General features: G+C 39.8%; 2 protein-coding genes and 2 long non-coding RNA genes across 9 annotated transcripts in view; 3 read left to right on the plus strand and 1 right to left on the minus strand.

The window, feature by feature from the left end:
- The window catches only part of Nadk2 (NAD kinase 2, mitochondrial), a 40029-nt gene extending 34632 nt beyond the window's left edge, over positions 1-5397 (plus strand). For 4 of the 5 annotated variants that reach the window (XM_031359943.1, XM_031359944.1, XM_031359947.1 and 1 more), the window contains 2 exons: positions 1686-1809; positions 3225-5397. In XM_031359943.1, the coding sequence (XP_031215803.1) occupies positions 1686-1809; positions 3225-3363 (263 nt within the window). In that variant the 3' untranslated portion in view covers positions 3364-5397. The remainder of the gene's footprint in view (positions 1-1685; positions 1810-3224) is intronic. The other variant, XM_031359945.1, reaches the window with a different exon arrangement.
- A 1301-nt stretch (positions 5398-6698) lies between these two features.
- On the plus strand, positions 6699-9696 carry LOC116083774. The gene is made up of 2 exons (XR_004115908.1): positions 6699-6738; positions 9402-9696. It is a non-coding gene; the product is annotated as an uncharacterized LOC116083774 (long non-coding RNA).
- Positions 7254-12124, minus strand: part of Skp2 (S-phase kinase associated protein 2) — a 29295-nt gene continuing 24424 nt past the window's right edge. For both annotated transcript variants that reach the window (XM_031360540.1, XM_031360539.1), the window contains one exon: positions 7254-9111. In XM_031360540.1, the coding sequence (XP_031216400.1) occupies positions 8901-9111 (211 nt within the window). In that variant the 3' untranslated portion in view covers positions 7254-8900. The remainder of the gene's footprint in view (positions 9112-12124) is intronic.
- Positions 10078-12124, plus strand: part of LOC116083773 — a 14199-nt gene continuing 12152 nt past the window's right edge. Inside the window, exon 1 of the long non-coding RNA XR_004115907.1 lies at positions 10078-10277. This is a non-coding gene — a long non-coding RNA (uncharacterized LOC116083773). The remainder of the gene's footprint in view (positions 10278-12124) is intronic.

Here is a 12124-nt window from a genome sequence, read left to right on the forward strand (position 1 = left end):
AGACCAGGCTGGCCTCGGACTCAGAAATCTGCCTGCCTCTGCCTCCCAAGTGCTGGGATTAAAGGCGTACGCCACCACCGCCCAGGTTTAATTTATTTATTTTTATTAGATATTTTCTTTATTTACATTTCAAATGGTATCCCCTTTCCCAGTTTCCCCTCTGAAAAAAAATCCTATTCCCTCCCTCCTCCCCCTGATCACCAACCCACCCTCTCCCACTTCCTGGAGCTGGCATTCCCCTATACTGGGGCATAGAACCTTCACAGGACCAAGGGCCTCTCCTCCTATTGATGACCAACTAGGCCATCCTCTGCTACATAATGCAGCTGGAGCCATGAGTCCCACAATGTGTACTCTTTGGTTGGTTGTTTAGCCCCTGGGAGCTCTGAGGGTACTAGTTAGTTCATATTGTTGTTCGTACTAAGGGGCTGCAAACCCCTTCAGCTCCATGGGTCCTTTCTCTAACTCCTTCACTGGGGACCCTGTGCTCAGTCCAATGGATGGCTGTGAGCCTCTACTTCTGTATTAGTCGGGCACTGTCAGAGGCTGCATTTTCTTATTGTTAGCTCTGACGTGATACTTAAGGGAACCTGTCATATGCCAGAATTGATATCATAGGGTAAACTGAGGCAGGCAGCAAAGGGATATGGTGACAGACGATGTATGGGGTCAGCGGTACTGCTAGAACAAAACTTAATTATCTGGGGCTGGCAACAGTGCCCAGTGAGAAACCCTGAACTCTTTTAACTCTTCAAGTGTAAATACATATAGACAGACAAGACATATGCATATATACATTTGGTGGATGGAGCAGAGCCCAAAAGGCCCACTTTATTTCTTCTTTCAGCCTTTTAATACCTTCTTAGACAAAAGTTCTTTATAAAATTACCTCATAGATAAAATGTTACACAAAAGGGGAGTGTTTCATTCTATAAGCTCATTACAAGTTCATAGCAACGGTTTCACATGCCTTGCTTTATCATAGTTCACACCTGTGGCTTCATCCATGGACCTGACTTAGTATGAATGTTTTTCCTTGATCACAAATCAGTTCCAAGCCTATTTCTCTTCTTAGTGAAGTTTTTGAAAGCTCATTGTATTCTTTATTACTTACTATTCTATGAAGAGGAGCACATTCTATTTTTGATTCTATCTTTATTACTATATTGTTCTGGCAAAACAACTAAAACTATTTCCTTAAACTTTCTTCCTGTAATTATTTGAATTCTGTAAAGTCATTAATTCATCTAAACAGCATTAATTCATGAAAATTCATCTTCATGTTGATCTGCAGGAAATTTGCCCAGGAATCTATACATATTAGGCTATGTAATGGTGGCAGGAGAGGCACAGCAGCAGTGAGAAGCAGTCCTGGGATGCAGTCTCCCGGGCTGTGCCTCTCCACCATGTACCCAGTGCAGCCATTCATTCCTACTTTGTAATATTTATTTCTCTGGTTTTCCCAGTTGTACCTGTTTTCTCTCTGTTCTGGGTGATGAATACTTTTTTGTGGGTTAATGATTGAACCTAATGGTCATTTATTTCTAAGGCTTTTTAAGGTAGAATATGTAATATGAGTTCCCGAGAGATATGCTCACCACATGCTTTCACTTGGACGTGGCATGCTCCTCAGATGCTTCTCAAACGTGACCATTCTTTATAAATCTGCTGTTCTTCCCTTATAGTAACAAACGAATATAATGAATCATTGCTCTACAGTCCAGAAGAACCAAAAATACTTTTCAGTATTCGAGAGCCAATAGCAAACAGAGTTTTCTCAAGCAGCCGTCAGCGTTGTTTCTCCTCAAAGTAAGCAGCCTTAGTCACTTCTTTCCTTCTAGTAATACATTTACAAAAGAAACCGAAAACACAGAAACAAGCAGAATCATCCTTCTCTTGTTGAGACCTTGAGACAAATGTATTTTTTTCTCCCCCAAGGAATAAGCATTGTAGCCTTTGCTTTATTCAATTGAGAGTTAATTTAGATTTGCATGTATTTATATTTATTTATGTATTTATATTTAACTGTCTTATGTTGGAATGTTAACTAATACAAATAGGAGAAGGCTTCATGACAGGTGATTGGAAAAGATACTATAAACTTACCATGACATATACTTGACAACAAACAAAAGGCTGATAAAGATAATTGCAAAAGATACCTGGTCTATCTCAAAATATTTGAGAATGGTATCTGAAATCATTGCTCCAGAAGCATAGACATAGTGCCACAAGTGGAATTCTGTGTGATACTACAGTCAAAGTGCAGATGTGCTACAAACTGTATTAATTAAATTGTTTGCTTGAGGTTATATGTATAGTGAATGTACAGTGTTCATGAAATGTGCATTTTTTTTTAGATTTGGGATTTATCCCCAGAAATCTCATTTTGTTTATATATATGTGTGTGTATATATATATATACACACATATATTCACACACACATATGTATATATATACATGTATATATACATACACATATATTTTATCCCTAGATTCCTCATTTTACACACACACACACACACACACACACACACACACACACGTATATATAATCTCATATAAAATATTTCAGTTTCTTAGGCATTTTGGTTAAGGGCTACTCAGCCTACATATAAAAATTGTAGCATATCTGTAAAAGGCAGCCAGTACATTAGAAAAAGAAAGGCAAAGATATTTGGTATTTCACAAAGGCATATTTAATAAACATCTAAAAATGCTTAACCTTATTCATTTGTGGAATGAAAACATTCCCAAACTGTATGACTGAAATAAAGTTCGAGATTGGACCTACAGCGATGGATAGTGGGTCTGCTTGAGGAGGAGGGGTGGGAATAGCAGCTGAGTGAAAGTACTGGTGGTGTGTTCATTGAACTGTGTGTTAGAGACTTAGTCTTCTCTGCTTACATTACACAATCCTTAAGAAAAGTGATACGGGAGACTGCACTCTGCTCAGCACTTAAAACCCTTGTAATGGAAATAACTCGGAAGTTCATGAAAGTAACCCAGCAGTTCCTCCAAGAACCACTCAAGTGAATGGTTCTACCTTGAATTTTAGATTTGAGATGTAGATCGTGTGCCCATATTGTTTACAGTCACTAATTGTCCTATCAGAGGGCAGCTGACTCTCAAAATCAAGGCCAAATAAGCTGCTAGTTATGTTAACAAAAACATAGGGCTAAGAGCTTGATATTTACTCAGTGAATTGTCTTCTTCCACTTAGAGTTTGTGTTCGTTCTCGATGTTGGGATGCCTGCATGGTTGTGGATGGAGGAACATCTTTTGAGTTCAACGACGGAGCAATTGCTTCAATGATGATCAATAAAGAAGATGAGCTTCGAACTGTGATTCTAGAACAGTGAAAGGTTTCTTCCTCCAACAGTTTTGATTACTAGAGACATTTTTTTCTGCAGATACAGAAGACCAGCCGTAGACCGACCTTGTTAGGGTTCTTAATGACGGGCTACCACTAGAGTCAAGGTGACAGAATGGGATGCATGTGCTCTCCTGCTGATTCTGACAGACGAGCTGTTCACCGTGAGAGAGAGATGGACTAAATGGACTAGAATTATGTGGAAGTTTCTCTGTATTATTTACAATTGGTAACCAAGAGCATTGATACTCTTTAGAGAGGCAGGTTAAATAAAGGATTAAGCATTTAGGATTTGAAATGTAACTGGACAAGTGTTGTTTTCTTCCTAACTTTGTGGGATTGGCCACATGTAGCAGTTGATTAGTACATTATTTTTATAGTACCTAAAAGTAAAGATTTTTAAAAATTTTGATGATGGAGAATTTTGATAAATCCTGATGTTGACTTAACTGAAGTTGGTAAATATGTTTTATATAGCTTAGAATTTTCTAATTCTAGGAAACCGTGATGAAGTCACTATTGATTGAGAAAGTGGGAACATCTTTAAGATTATTTGTAGACAAATTCTGACTTGTTTTGGGTAATGTCAACAATGCTTGAAGAAACACATCTATGGGACATATCATGACACTTTGTAAAAGTATTAATTTCCATAGTAATTGTTGTTCAGACAAGTAACTGAGTCCAATAGCCCCTTTCCTGTTTTTGGTTTTGAATTTCTATTATGAAATCAAGGATTAGAAGGATAATCAATGATTGTATTCTGTTAGGAGTTCAGTAAAATGTTCAAAAGCCCTTCCTTTAGTATTGGGAATGGACTCTTTAGTAAACACCTAAGACATAGTTTTGGAATTGCCTTAAGTTACTATTGTGATCTCCATTTACTGTATTCTAAAATTTAAATAGCTTTGCAGGATTAAACATCAGAGCTTCCCCATCTTCTGGTATCAAAACCACTTTTAGTTTTGGAGGAAACTATTTTAAATCATTTTGTTTGTTTGTTTGTCTGGTTGGTTTTTTGAGACAGGATTTCTCTGTATAGCCCTGGCTGTCCTGGAACTCATTCTGTAGACCAGGCTAGCCTCGAACTCAGAAATCCACCTGCCTCTGCCTCTGCCTCCTAAGTGCTGGGACTAAAGGCATGCACCACCACTACCCGGCTATTTTAATTCTTGATTTTGTTTTCAAAAAAAGCTCCCATTGCTAAGTAATGGGTGGTATTTTCATGCCAGTTTTTTCAGACTTGTGTATTTTATTGACTAGATGTTTATTGAAGACCCATTCTGTGCCATCTATCATATGTATAAGTATATATCTATATCATGTTATAGATATATCATGTATGATATAATGAAGTGTTGCATAGACATTGAAATAGACTGTTTATAGAACTTGAGCCTAGTGAGATCAGAAATCAAAAATTAAAGCGAGGATGTATGATCAGATCAGATGCTCTTAGCTTTGCCAAACTCAACATGCTGCTCTTAACAATTAAAAATGAATGTCACTGTGAGAGGTAATGTAGATCTAAATTTTTGTGTTTATTCAGAACACTTTCCTTGACTATCTACAGAAGGAAATAAGTGGTTTTTGCTGAGCCAACTCTAATTTCTAGTTTAACTTTTTAAAAAAGGATATATTTAAGATATCCCTTTATATGAAAGAAAGGGAATTCATATAGAGAATTCCCCTAAAAGGCTTAGAATACCGTTAGAAAAAAAAATGCCACTCTCATCCGTAATGTATCTAGATCTGGTTGTCCATCGTGTACCACAGGTATATGTGGTAATGTATGCACCAGTAACTGGTAGCCAGCTGTGTGGAACTGTTCATAAGCTAGCTCTGGAAAGGTATTAAAATTACTTACTATGCTCCGCCTACCATCTAACTTCTGTGCTGTGGCAGGAGGGATTTATTTGTAATAGACTAATGGCAAAGGATGTTGGAATATCAAAAATGTCTTTAAATGAGTTAACCTTTAATGACCACTTTATTCAAATAAAATTAAACCATTGTCTGTCCATTTTTACTTTGTTTTCTTATTTCCTAAATTCTTCTGAAATCACTACATAAAAACCCAAGTCTTCCCGTCTTTATCCCCACAGGCTTGTATTCTGTGTACTGTAGATTTGGCTCATTGCCTTACACAGCAGAATGATAATCTGAATTTGCCTATTCAGAGAGCAGAATGCTTAATTAACTCAAAAATGTACTTTTCATATAACTTAGTTCAGTATTTTTGATGTTCCACTATGTTTTAATATTCTTGAATGGATAGCTTTTGTGTAACAAAACAATTTCATTTTTATGTAAGTAGAATAACAAGTAATTATAAGATATTCATTTAAGCTAAAGTGTCAAGTAAAAAATTAAGGGTACGGGGCTGGGGAGATGGCTCAAGTCTTTAAGACTTACTACACAAACTGAAAGATATGAATTCAGATCCCCAGGAGCCACCTAAAAAGCTGACTGGTTACAGTTTACATTAAGGCAGTGCAGCACCGGAGCAGGGAGGGGTGTGTGGCAGAGAATTGTTGGAGCTCACAGGCTGCTAGTGTAGGTGCAGGTTCAGTGACAGACTGTCTCAAGAGTTAAGAATGATACAGCAAGACACTTGATGTCCTCCTGAGGCACCCACACGTGTGTGCATACACCATACTCTTCACACACAAACAGAAGGATAAAAAGTATTCGGAGGCCACTTAACTTATGAAAATAATGGTCTTGCTGCTGTGTTTATCTATATCCTTATACTTAAGGGCATTAAAAACATCCCAGGAATAGCAAGCAACTAATGGGGTGAATTAAGATGAGTCACCTGCCAAACTGTAATCCTAGCCACTTGGATTACCTGGGTAAGACTGAGAGCTCAAAGTGCTTCAGCTCTATGGTAAGACCCTGTCTCAAGGGATGAAGTCTCCAAAAGAATATTTGATTTATGTTCTCAGATGCAGTTATTCTACTTTACGAGGGACTAGAGGGCAAAGTCAACAAGAAGGCTATTTTGTACTTTTAAGGAAGGTGGACTTTAAAGGCATTTGAAGTCATATCATTTATTAGATAAGGAGCTAAAGAGGACCCACATTTTCTGGCCTCTGCAGGTAGATAGACACACATTGAACGTAGCGGGTGGACCTTTAAGGGGGACTGATAAACACTGGGAATGGTGGTACAAGCCTGTGATCCCAGCAATCACCTGGCAGGCAGAGGCCAAGGATCCGAAGTTCAAAGCCAGCTGGGGCTACACAGCCATTGTGAAGCCACTGTGAGATACACAGTGGGGTCTTATTTCAGAAACAAAACAGGGAAAGCACCCAAGGAAACACTTGGGAGATGGCGCTTCAGTACTGCTTCAATTACAAGTGTGAGTTTTGTTGTAAACTTATCTTTGTATGAAGGAATAGATGAAATCAGAATAATGAGTCTGGCTAGGACTGTGGGAACATATGATGAGGCTTAATGAATATACTTCTATATTTTCCATCATTAAAAATGAAATCAGGACTATAATGGTACTGTTAAAAAACAACCAATAAACCTGGGAACTATCGGCCCAGTATTTAAATGAAAGGTTTGAATGGACTATTGGAAGCTTAAGCCCGAGCTATCCACATGTCTAAAGCACGGGAAACAACATAGGCTGATACAGTGTCACGTCACACCAGCCAGTGGAATCCAAATATCCTATGTGTCGTTGTTCTTGAGAGCACATGAAGGCCAATAGGCCTGTTACACTGTTCAGATGCATTGCGACCTCACTTTGATTAAGCACAACGGGACAGGGGGCTGAAATCTTTATCTGACCCAAATGGCAACCCAAACAGATGCTTTCTAAATTGGAGGACTTGTAGAAAAGGATATTAAAAGCAGCTCAAGTACTTGTTCTTATAAAAACGTACTTTATTTTAAAATCAGTCTATAAAAGTAGAAATCACATACAAAAATACAGATTACTGCGACATGTATTACCGCAACATGTTGGCAAAATAGCTCACAGCTGGACTTGCGTAAGGAAGAACAGGTACTGTATGTCTGAGGGCATCTAGAGGTCAGAGTCCAACCAGAGTCCACCATCAGCCCATCACTAATGTGTAAACAATAGTTTCAAGTAGTAGTTAGCACTCTTTTAACTACTAGGGAATTGAAGCATGACCATTCTTGTGTGACACTCAAAAATGTTCTTTAGGTCTGAGCAGATGAAGGCACTTCACGGTGTTAACTATAAGTTTCTGATGAAGAGGTTAATAGAAAGGGATTGTAGCTCTGAAATACTCTAAAGAGTTAACTGCCTTAATTTTTTTTCTTTCTGTTTTCTAAGAAACACAATTTGATCCTTTTGCTTCTGTGTATCAAGTGCTAAAAAAACACATCTGTTACCAAAAGGTTTAATGCCCAGTGATTCTTAAACACTTAGGTGAAGTGCAAACCGTGCCACCTGCTCTGAAGCTGCACGTGGGCACGCTTCCCCTGTAGATTTCTGATGGACAGAAATCAGTTCTACGTAACAACTTTAGGTCCAGTAACCTAGTGGGGCAGTTTCAAGCAATTACTGTATAAGATCACTTAAAAGAATTTCAAGTCCTTGATTTCAGAGTAATATAAAAATAACTGCATTACTAAAGGAATGATCAGCAGACTTTATCAGCTCAGAATTCTATCTGACTTCTCAGAATGCTGACTAGAATAATATCACATTCCTAAAACAAAGCAAGTAACTTTAAAAAGCTAAACAACCCACATACATTGTAGCATACATTGATTATAAAGTTTAAAAAGCACACAAGGAGATTTCCTTACCTAATTTAAGATTCTGGAAACATAGCATAGTTCCTAAAAACATTAAATGATACTTCATATTAACCTGGTTTTAGAGGAACAGCCTTTGAGGTTTTAAATCCGGCACCAATCCTATCCTCCTGCTTTCGGTTGTGTCTCTGTCTCTTTTTTCTCATTTAGAGTTTTAGGTACATCATGCAGGGCTGTACTTCTGTTAAACTAACCTCATACCTGCACACAAAGTTGAAATGTATTAATTCCCAGAAAGACTACTTCAAACGCTGCCAGCCTCTGCTGCTTTCCGTCCACTCACCATATATATAGCTTATTCTTCAAAGTCAAGTTTTATAAAATACTGAATAATTAAATAGATAAAAAGTTATGACAAACACCATGAAGATTGTTAGCCACGGGCAATTTTTAAAACTTGATTCTAAATAGACTTAATCAGAAGGGCACTTGGAAGAGTTGGCTCAAATTTTGCTTTAAAAAAGCACTTTGAAATAATAGGCTCACCTAAAATTTCCAAAGACCTAACACTTAGGCCCTTAGGGAACAGCACTGACAGAATCATCTCTATAGTTTTAAAAAAGTAACGCTTCGTGGCTGTCCCTCGCAAATGGTCCCTAACATACATGTAAAGTGAGGGCTAAGGTAAAACCAGTGGGAAGAGTAGCCAAGGTCTCCAGCAAGCGGAGTGGCTGCCTGTGGCCCTCAGTCCAGAGGAGACACCGCCCTGTGGTAAGCACTTCATAAACTGGGCTTTTGCAGAGTCAGTCGGCACTTGATACCCCAAATCTCCGGGTTCTTCTTGTTGTCCATAGTTGGCCTTGCAATGGAGGTGAAATAGGCGCAATTAATCTGCAGACGAGGAAGAGCTTCCCTCAGCAGCTGAAGGGTACCGTCTGGCACGATCCCAAAAACTTGTAGTGTTTTTAGTGTGGGGATGTCTCCAAGTTCACTGGAAAGGAAGAGCAAATTCCAGGAGGTATGGCAACGGTCAGACTAGTTATTAGAGCCCACTGCTTATCACTTTTATCAGTCTACAAAACGCAGCCTAAAGACGTAATCTATAAGAAAGATTTATGGAAATAACCCAGGGGAACAAAAGCTGGGACGTAAAACAGCCTGACCTGCGTAGGTACAGAACCAAGCCTGTGTGTTTCATTCCGTGTTGTTCCTGTGGAACTATGAAGTTTTATCAAATTTTTGTTTAGTTGAACTGAATTTGCCTCCTTTCTCCATTCTTAGGTCACACAGATCTCTGGAAGGGGCTACTGTGATGTGAGCTAGCAAGCCAGAAATGATAAAAGTAAACGTTTCACTGTGATGTCAACTGGGACCTCCCCAAAACACATGTAATTTAGGAATCTGGCCATGATCTTTCTTTGAACTATGTTCTCTCAACAGAGAATACCAACAGCATTGATGGTGGGTGGCTCAGCAGTGGCTCAGGGAGGCCCTACCACACCAAAAACCACCAGTGACTTCCTGAAGGTGTTCTTTACACAGGCTACACATAAAAAAATGGGATACCAATTTATAGCAGACAATGACCTTTTCTCTACATATTTTTTTCCCTGTTACTGATAGATCTTTTGTATACATTTCATGTTACCCAATATACAGTTATGTTATCAGTGAGAGGGTCACATAAAAGTGACCCTGTTTATCTAAGGAAAACACTTTCTGGGTTTTGATGCTGAGTCTTTTTAACAGATCTATATGCCCAGCTTCATCCCTCTGGTCTGTGTTTGCTCTAGGTTGGGACACAGTGCAAAGTCTCAGGACAGAGAACATTTATTTGGAAATACAGCAGCAGCCCCTCCCCTCCCCCCGGAGATCAGTGAGCACAGCAGTGACCTTTATGTTGTCACAGTCAATACGTATTCAAACAGGGCAGGTTTGCATTGTCACTTGGCTGCCAATGGCGCAGCCTCCCAACATATTCCATACAGTGTCCCAAGACATCTTCCTGAAAGCTGTCAGTCCATGCCACTTACCTGCCTCAGAACCACTGATGCCCCCTGGATGGCTGAAAGCAGAAGGTTTGATAGATCTGAGGCCCATCTATACTGTGGCTCCAGGGGTCATCCCATTACCCCTCTAAGTGTATGAATGGTACAGGTAAGCACCATACTGTCTACTGCATACGGCTGGATACAAGATGCAGGGTAAGTTGGCAAATAAAAGCACAATGTAAACACGAAATGTGTTTGCTTATAAGGGGCAGCAAGGTCAGGAGGTCACAAGAGATCAAAAACGGAAGTCAAGAGAACACATTGCATCTTTGAACTTCTGGAATGTAGAAACAAATATACTGTAGACGAGGTCACGCCCATCACCACTAAAGAGGAGGGCAATCCCTAGCACAACTCCTATGTGACATCTGAGAATGGGGACACTTGGGAGAATTCAGATTCTGGGATATCCAGGCAGCCAAGCTGTGAGTCATCTGCAGTGGATAATATTTAAAAGAAGAAACTCGGTGGGAGTAAGGAAAAGACGAGTGTCGGCAGATGGCAGAGGGAGCTTCGTGCAGCAGCTCTGGGAGAGAGCTGGCGAGGAAGTGTCGCAAGGTGCTCCTGGCCTTCCGTGAGAGGGAGCTGCAGGAGACAGGATGAGACTCCACCACAAAAACCCATCGCTGTCTCCTGTGTGCATTGGCCACAACACCGGAAAAGCAGTCACCAGCATATATCTGACTTTACCCCGGGAGGAAAGGGAACTGTGTACAGGATGCTCTGTAACTTGTGTAAAATAATAAGAGCGTCTTTTAGGGCTCTTAGTTTAGGTTTAATAAAAAGGCATTCATCATACAAGAGGCTGAGGCTGGATCATAGGCCAGCCTGGGAATAAATACTGAGACTCAATCTCAAAAACAATAAAAGACACTTAGAAACGTCAAGGTCAAGGTTTGCTCTTTCCTTTGTCAGCATAATCCTGCTTTTTATATAACCTGAAATGCCTTATCTAATGAATTTTCAAATCTCTTAATTTCAAATCAGTTTTCTCTCCAACTTGGGTTTATCACAGAATGAGAAATACGGAATAAGTCCAAGAAAGTTCAGTGGGAGATAACACCAATTAAGGATAAAAGTAAATATAGAGGGGTTTGCAGCAATGGGGAACTTGGAGGTTTTTGAAATATTTTAGAACACTATCAAAGACTCAGTGTACTTTCCCACTTCTGAGATAAGACATCAGTTATTTTTCAGTGTGTTTCAGGCTGTTGTGGACAGTGTCCTTGAGACACACTGGTATTTATACTAAGAACTTCAAATGTAAAGACTAACCCCAGGTATGGCACCAATGAATTCACATTAAAGGCTCTTCCACAGAATCACTAGTATTTCCAAGATGCTCAGAACCGTGCCAACATTCAAGGACAGCATCATACTATACTGTTCTCATTCGACTCTGCTGCTCTGACTGGACACAAAAGCCCCTGACGGCCTTATGTCTTCAAAGGTCAGATTTTGACAAGCAATAACTACAGAGGGTCACCCTAGGTTGAGCCTCCTGCTCCTCACTGATCATGTGCAGACGGCTGTGCTGGTAAGCTGAGCTCCAGGTAAGCGGAGCTCCCACAAGTGATTAAAACATCAAGGACCACAGCCTTCCCCTTGCCTCCTCTAGAAGGAAAGCAAGCATGTAAGTACTTCCTAGCTTCTTTTCACAAAGAAGGAACAAACCCAAGATTGATAAATTTGCTTAAGAAAAGAAACCAGAAAGGACTCATTTCCCTTCCAGGGAGCAGGGAGCAGCCCAGGCAGGTGAGGAGCCAGACTGGCAACAATGGATGACTGAGAAACCCTTGGTGCAGAGGTGCAGACACTAGTAAATCCTAGAAGTTCTAAAAGCCTCTGCTCCATAGTTAATCTCTGCAACTCCTTCCCTGGGTATTTAAGCCAGCCTAAATATAGCTATCTCCTGAGAGGCTCTGACAGTACCTGACTAATACAGATGTAGAG

Source organism: Mastomys coucha, unplaced genomic scaffold (assembly GCF_008632895.1).
Source record: "Mastomys coucha isolate ucsf_1 unplaced genomic scaffold, UCSF_Mcou_1 pScaffold8, whole genome shotgun sequence".
NCBI lineage: Eukaryota > Metazoa > Chordata > Mammalia > Rodentia > Muridae > Mastomys > Mastomys coucha.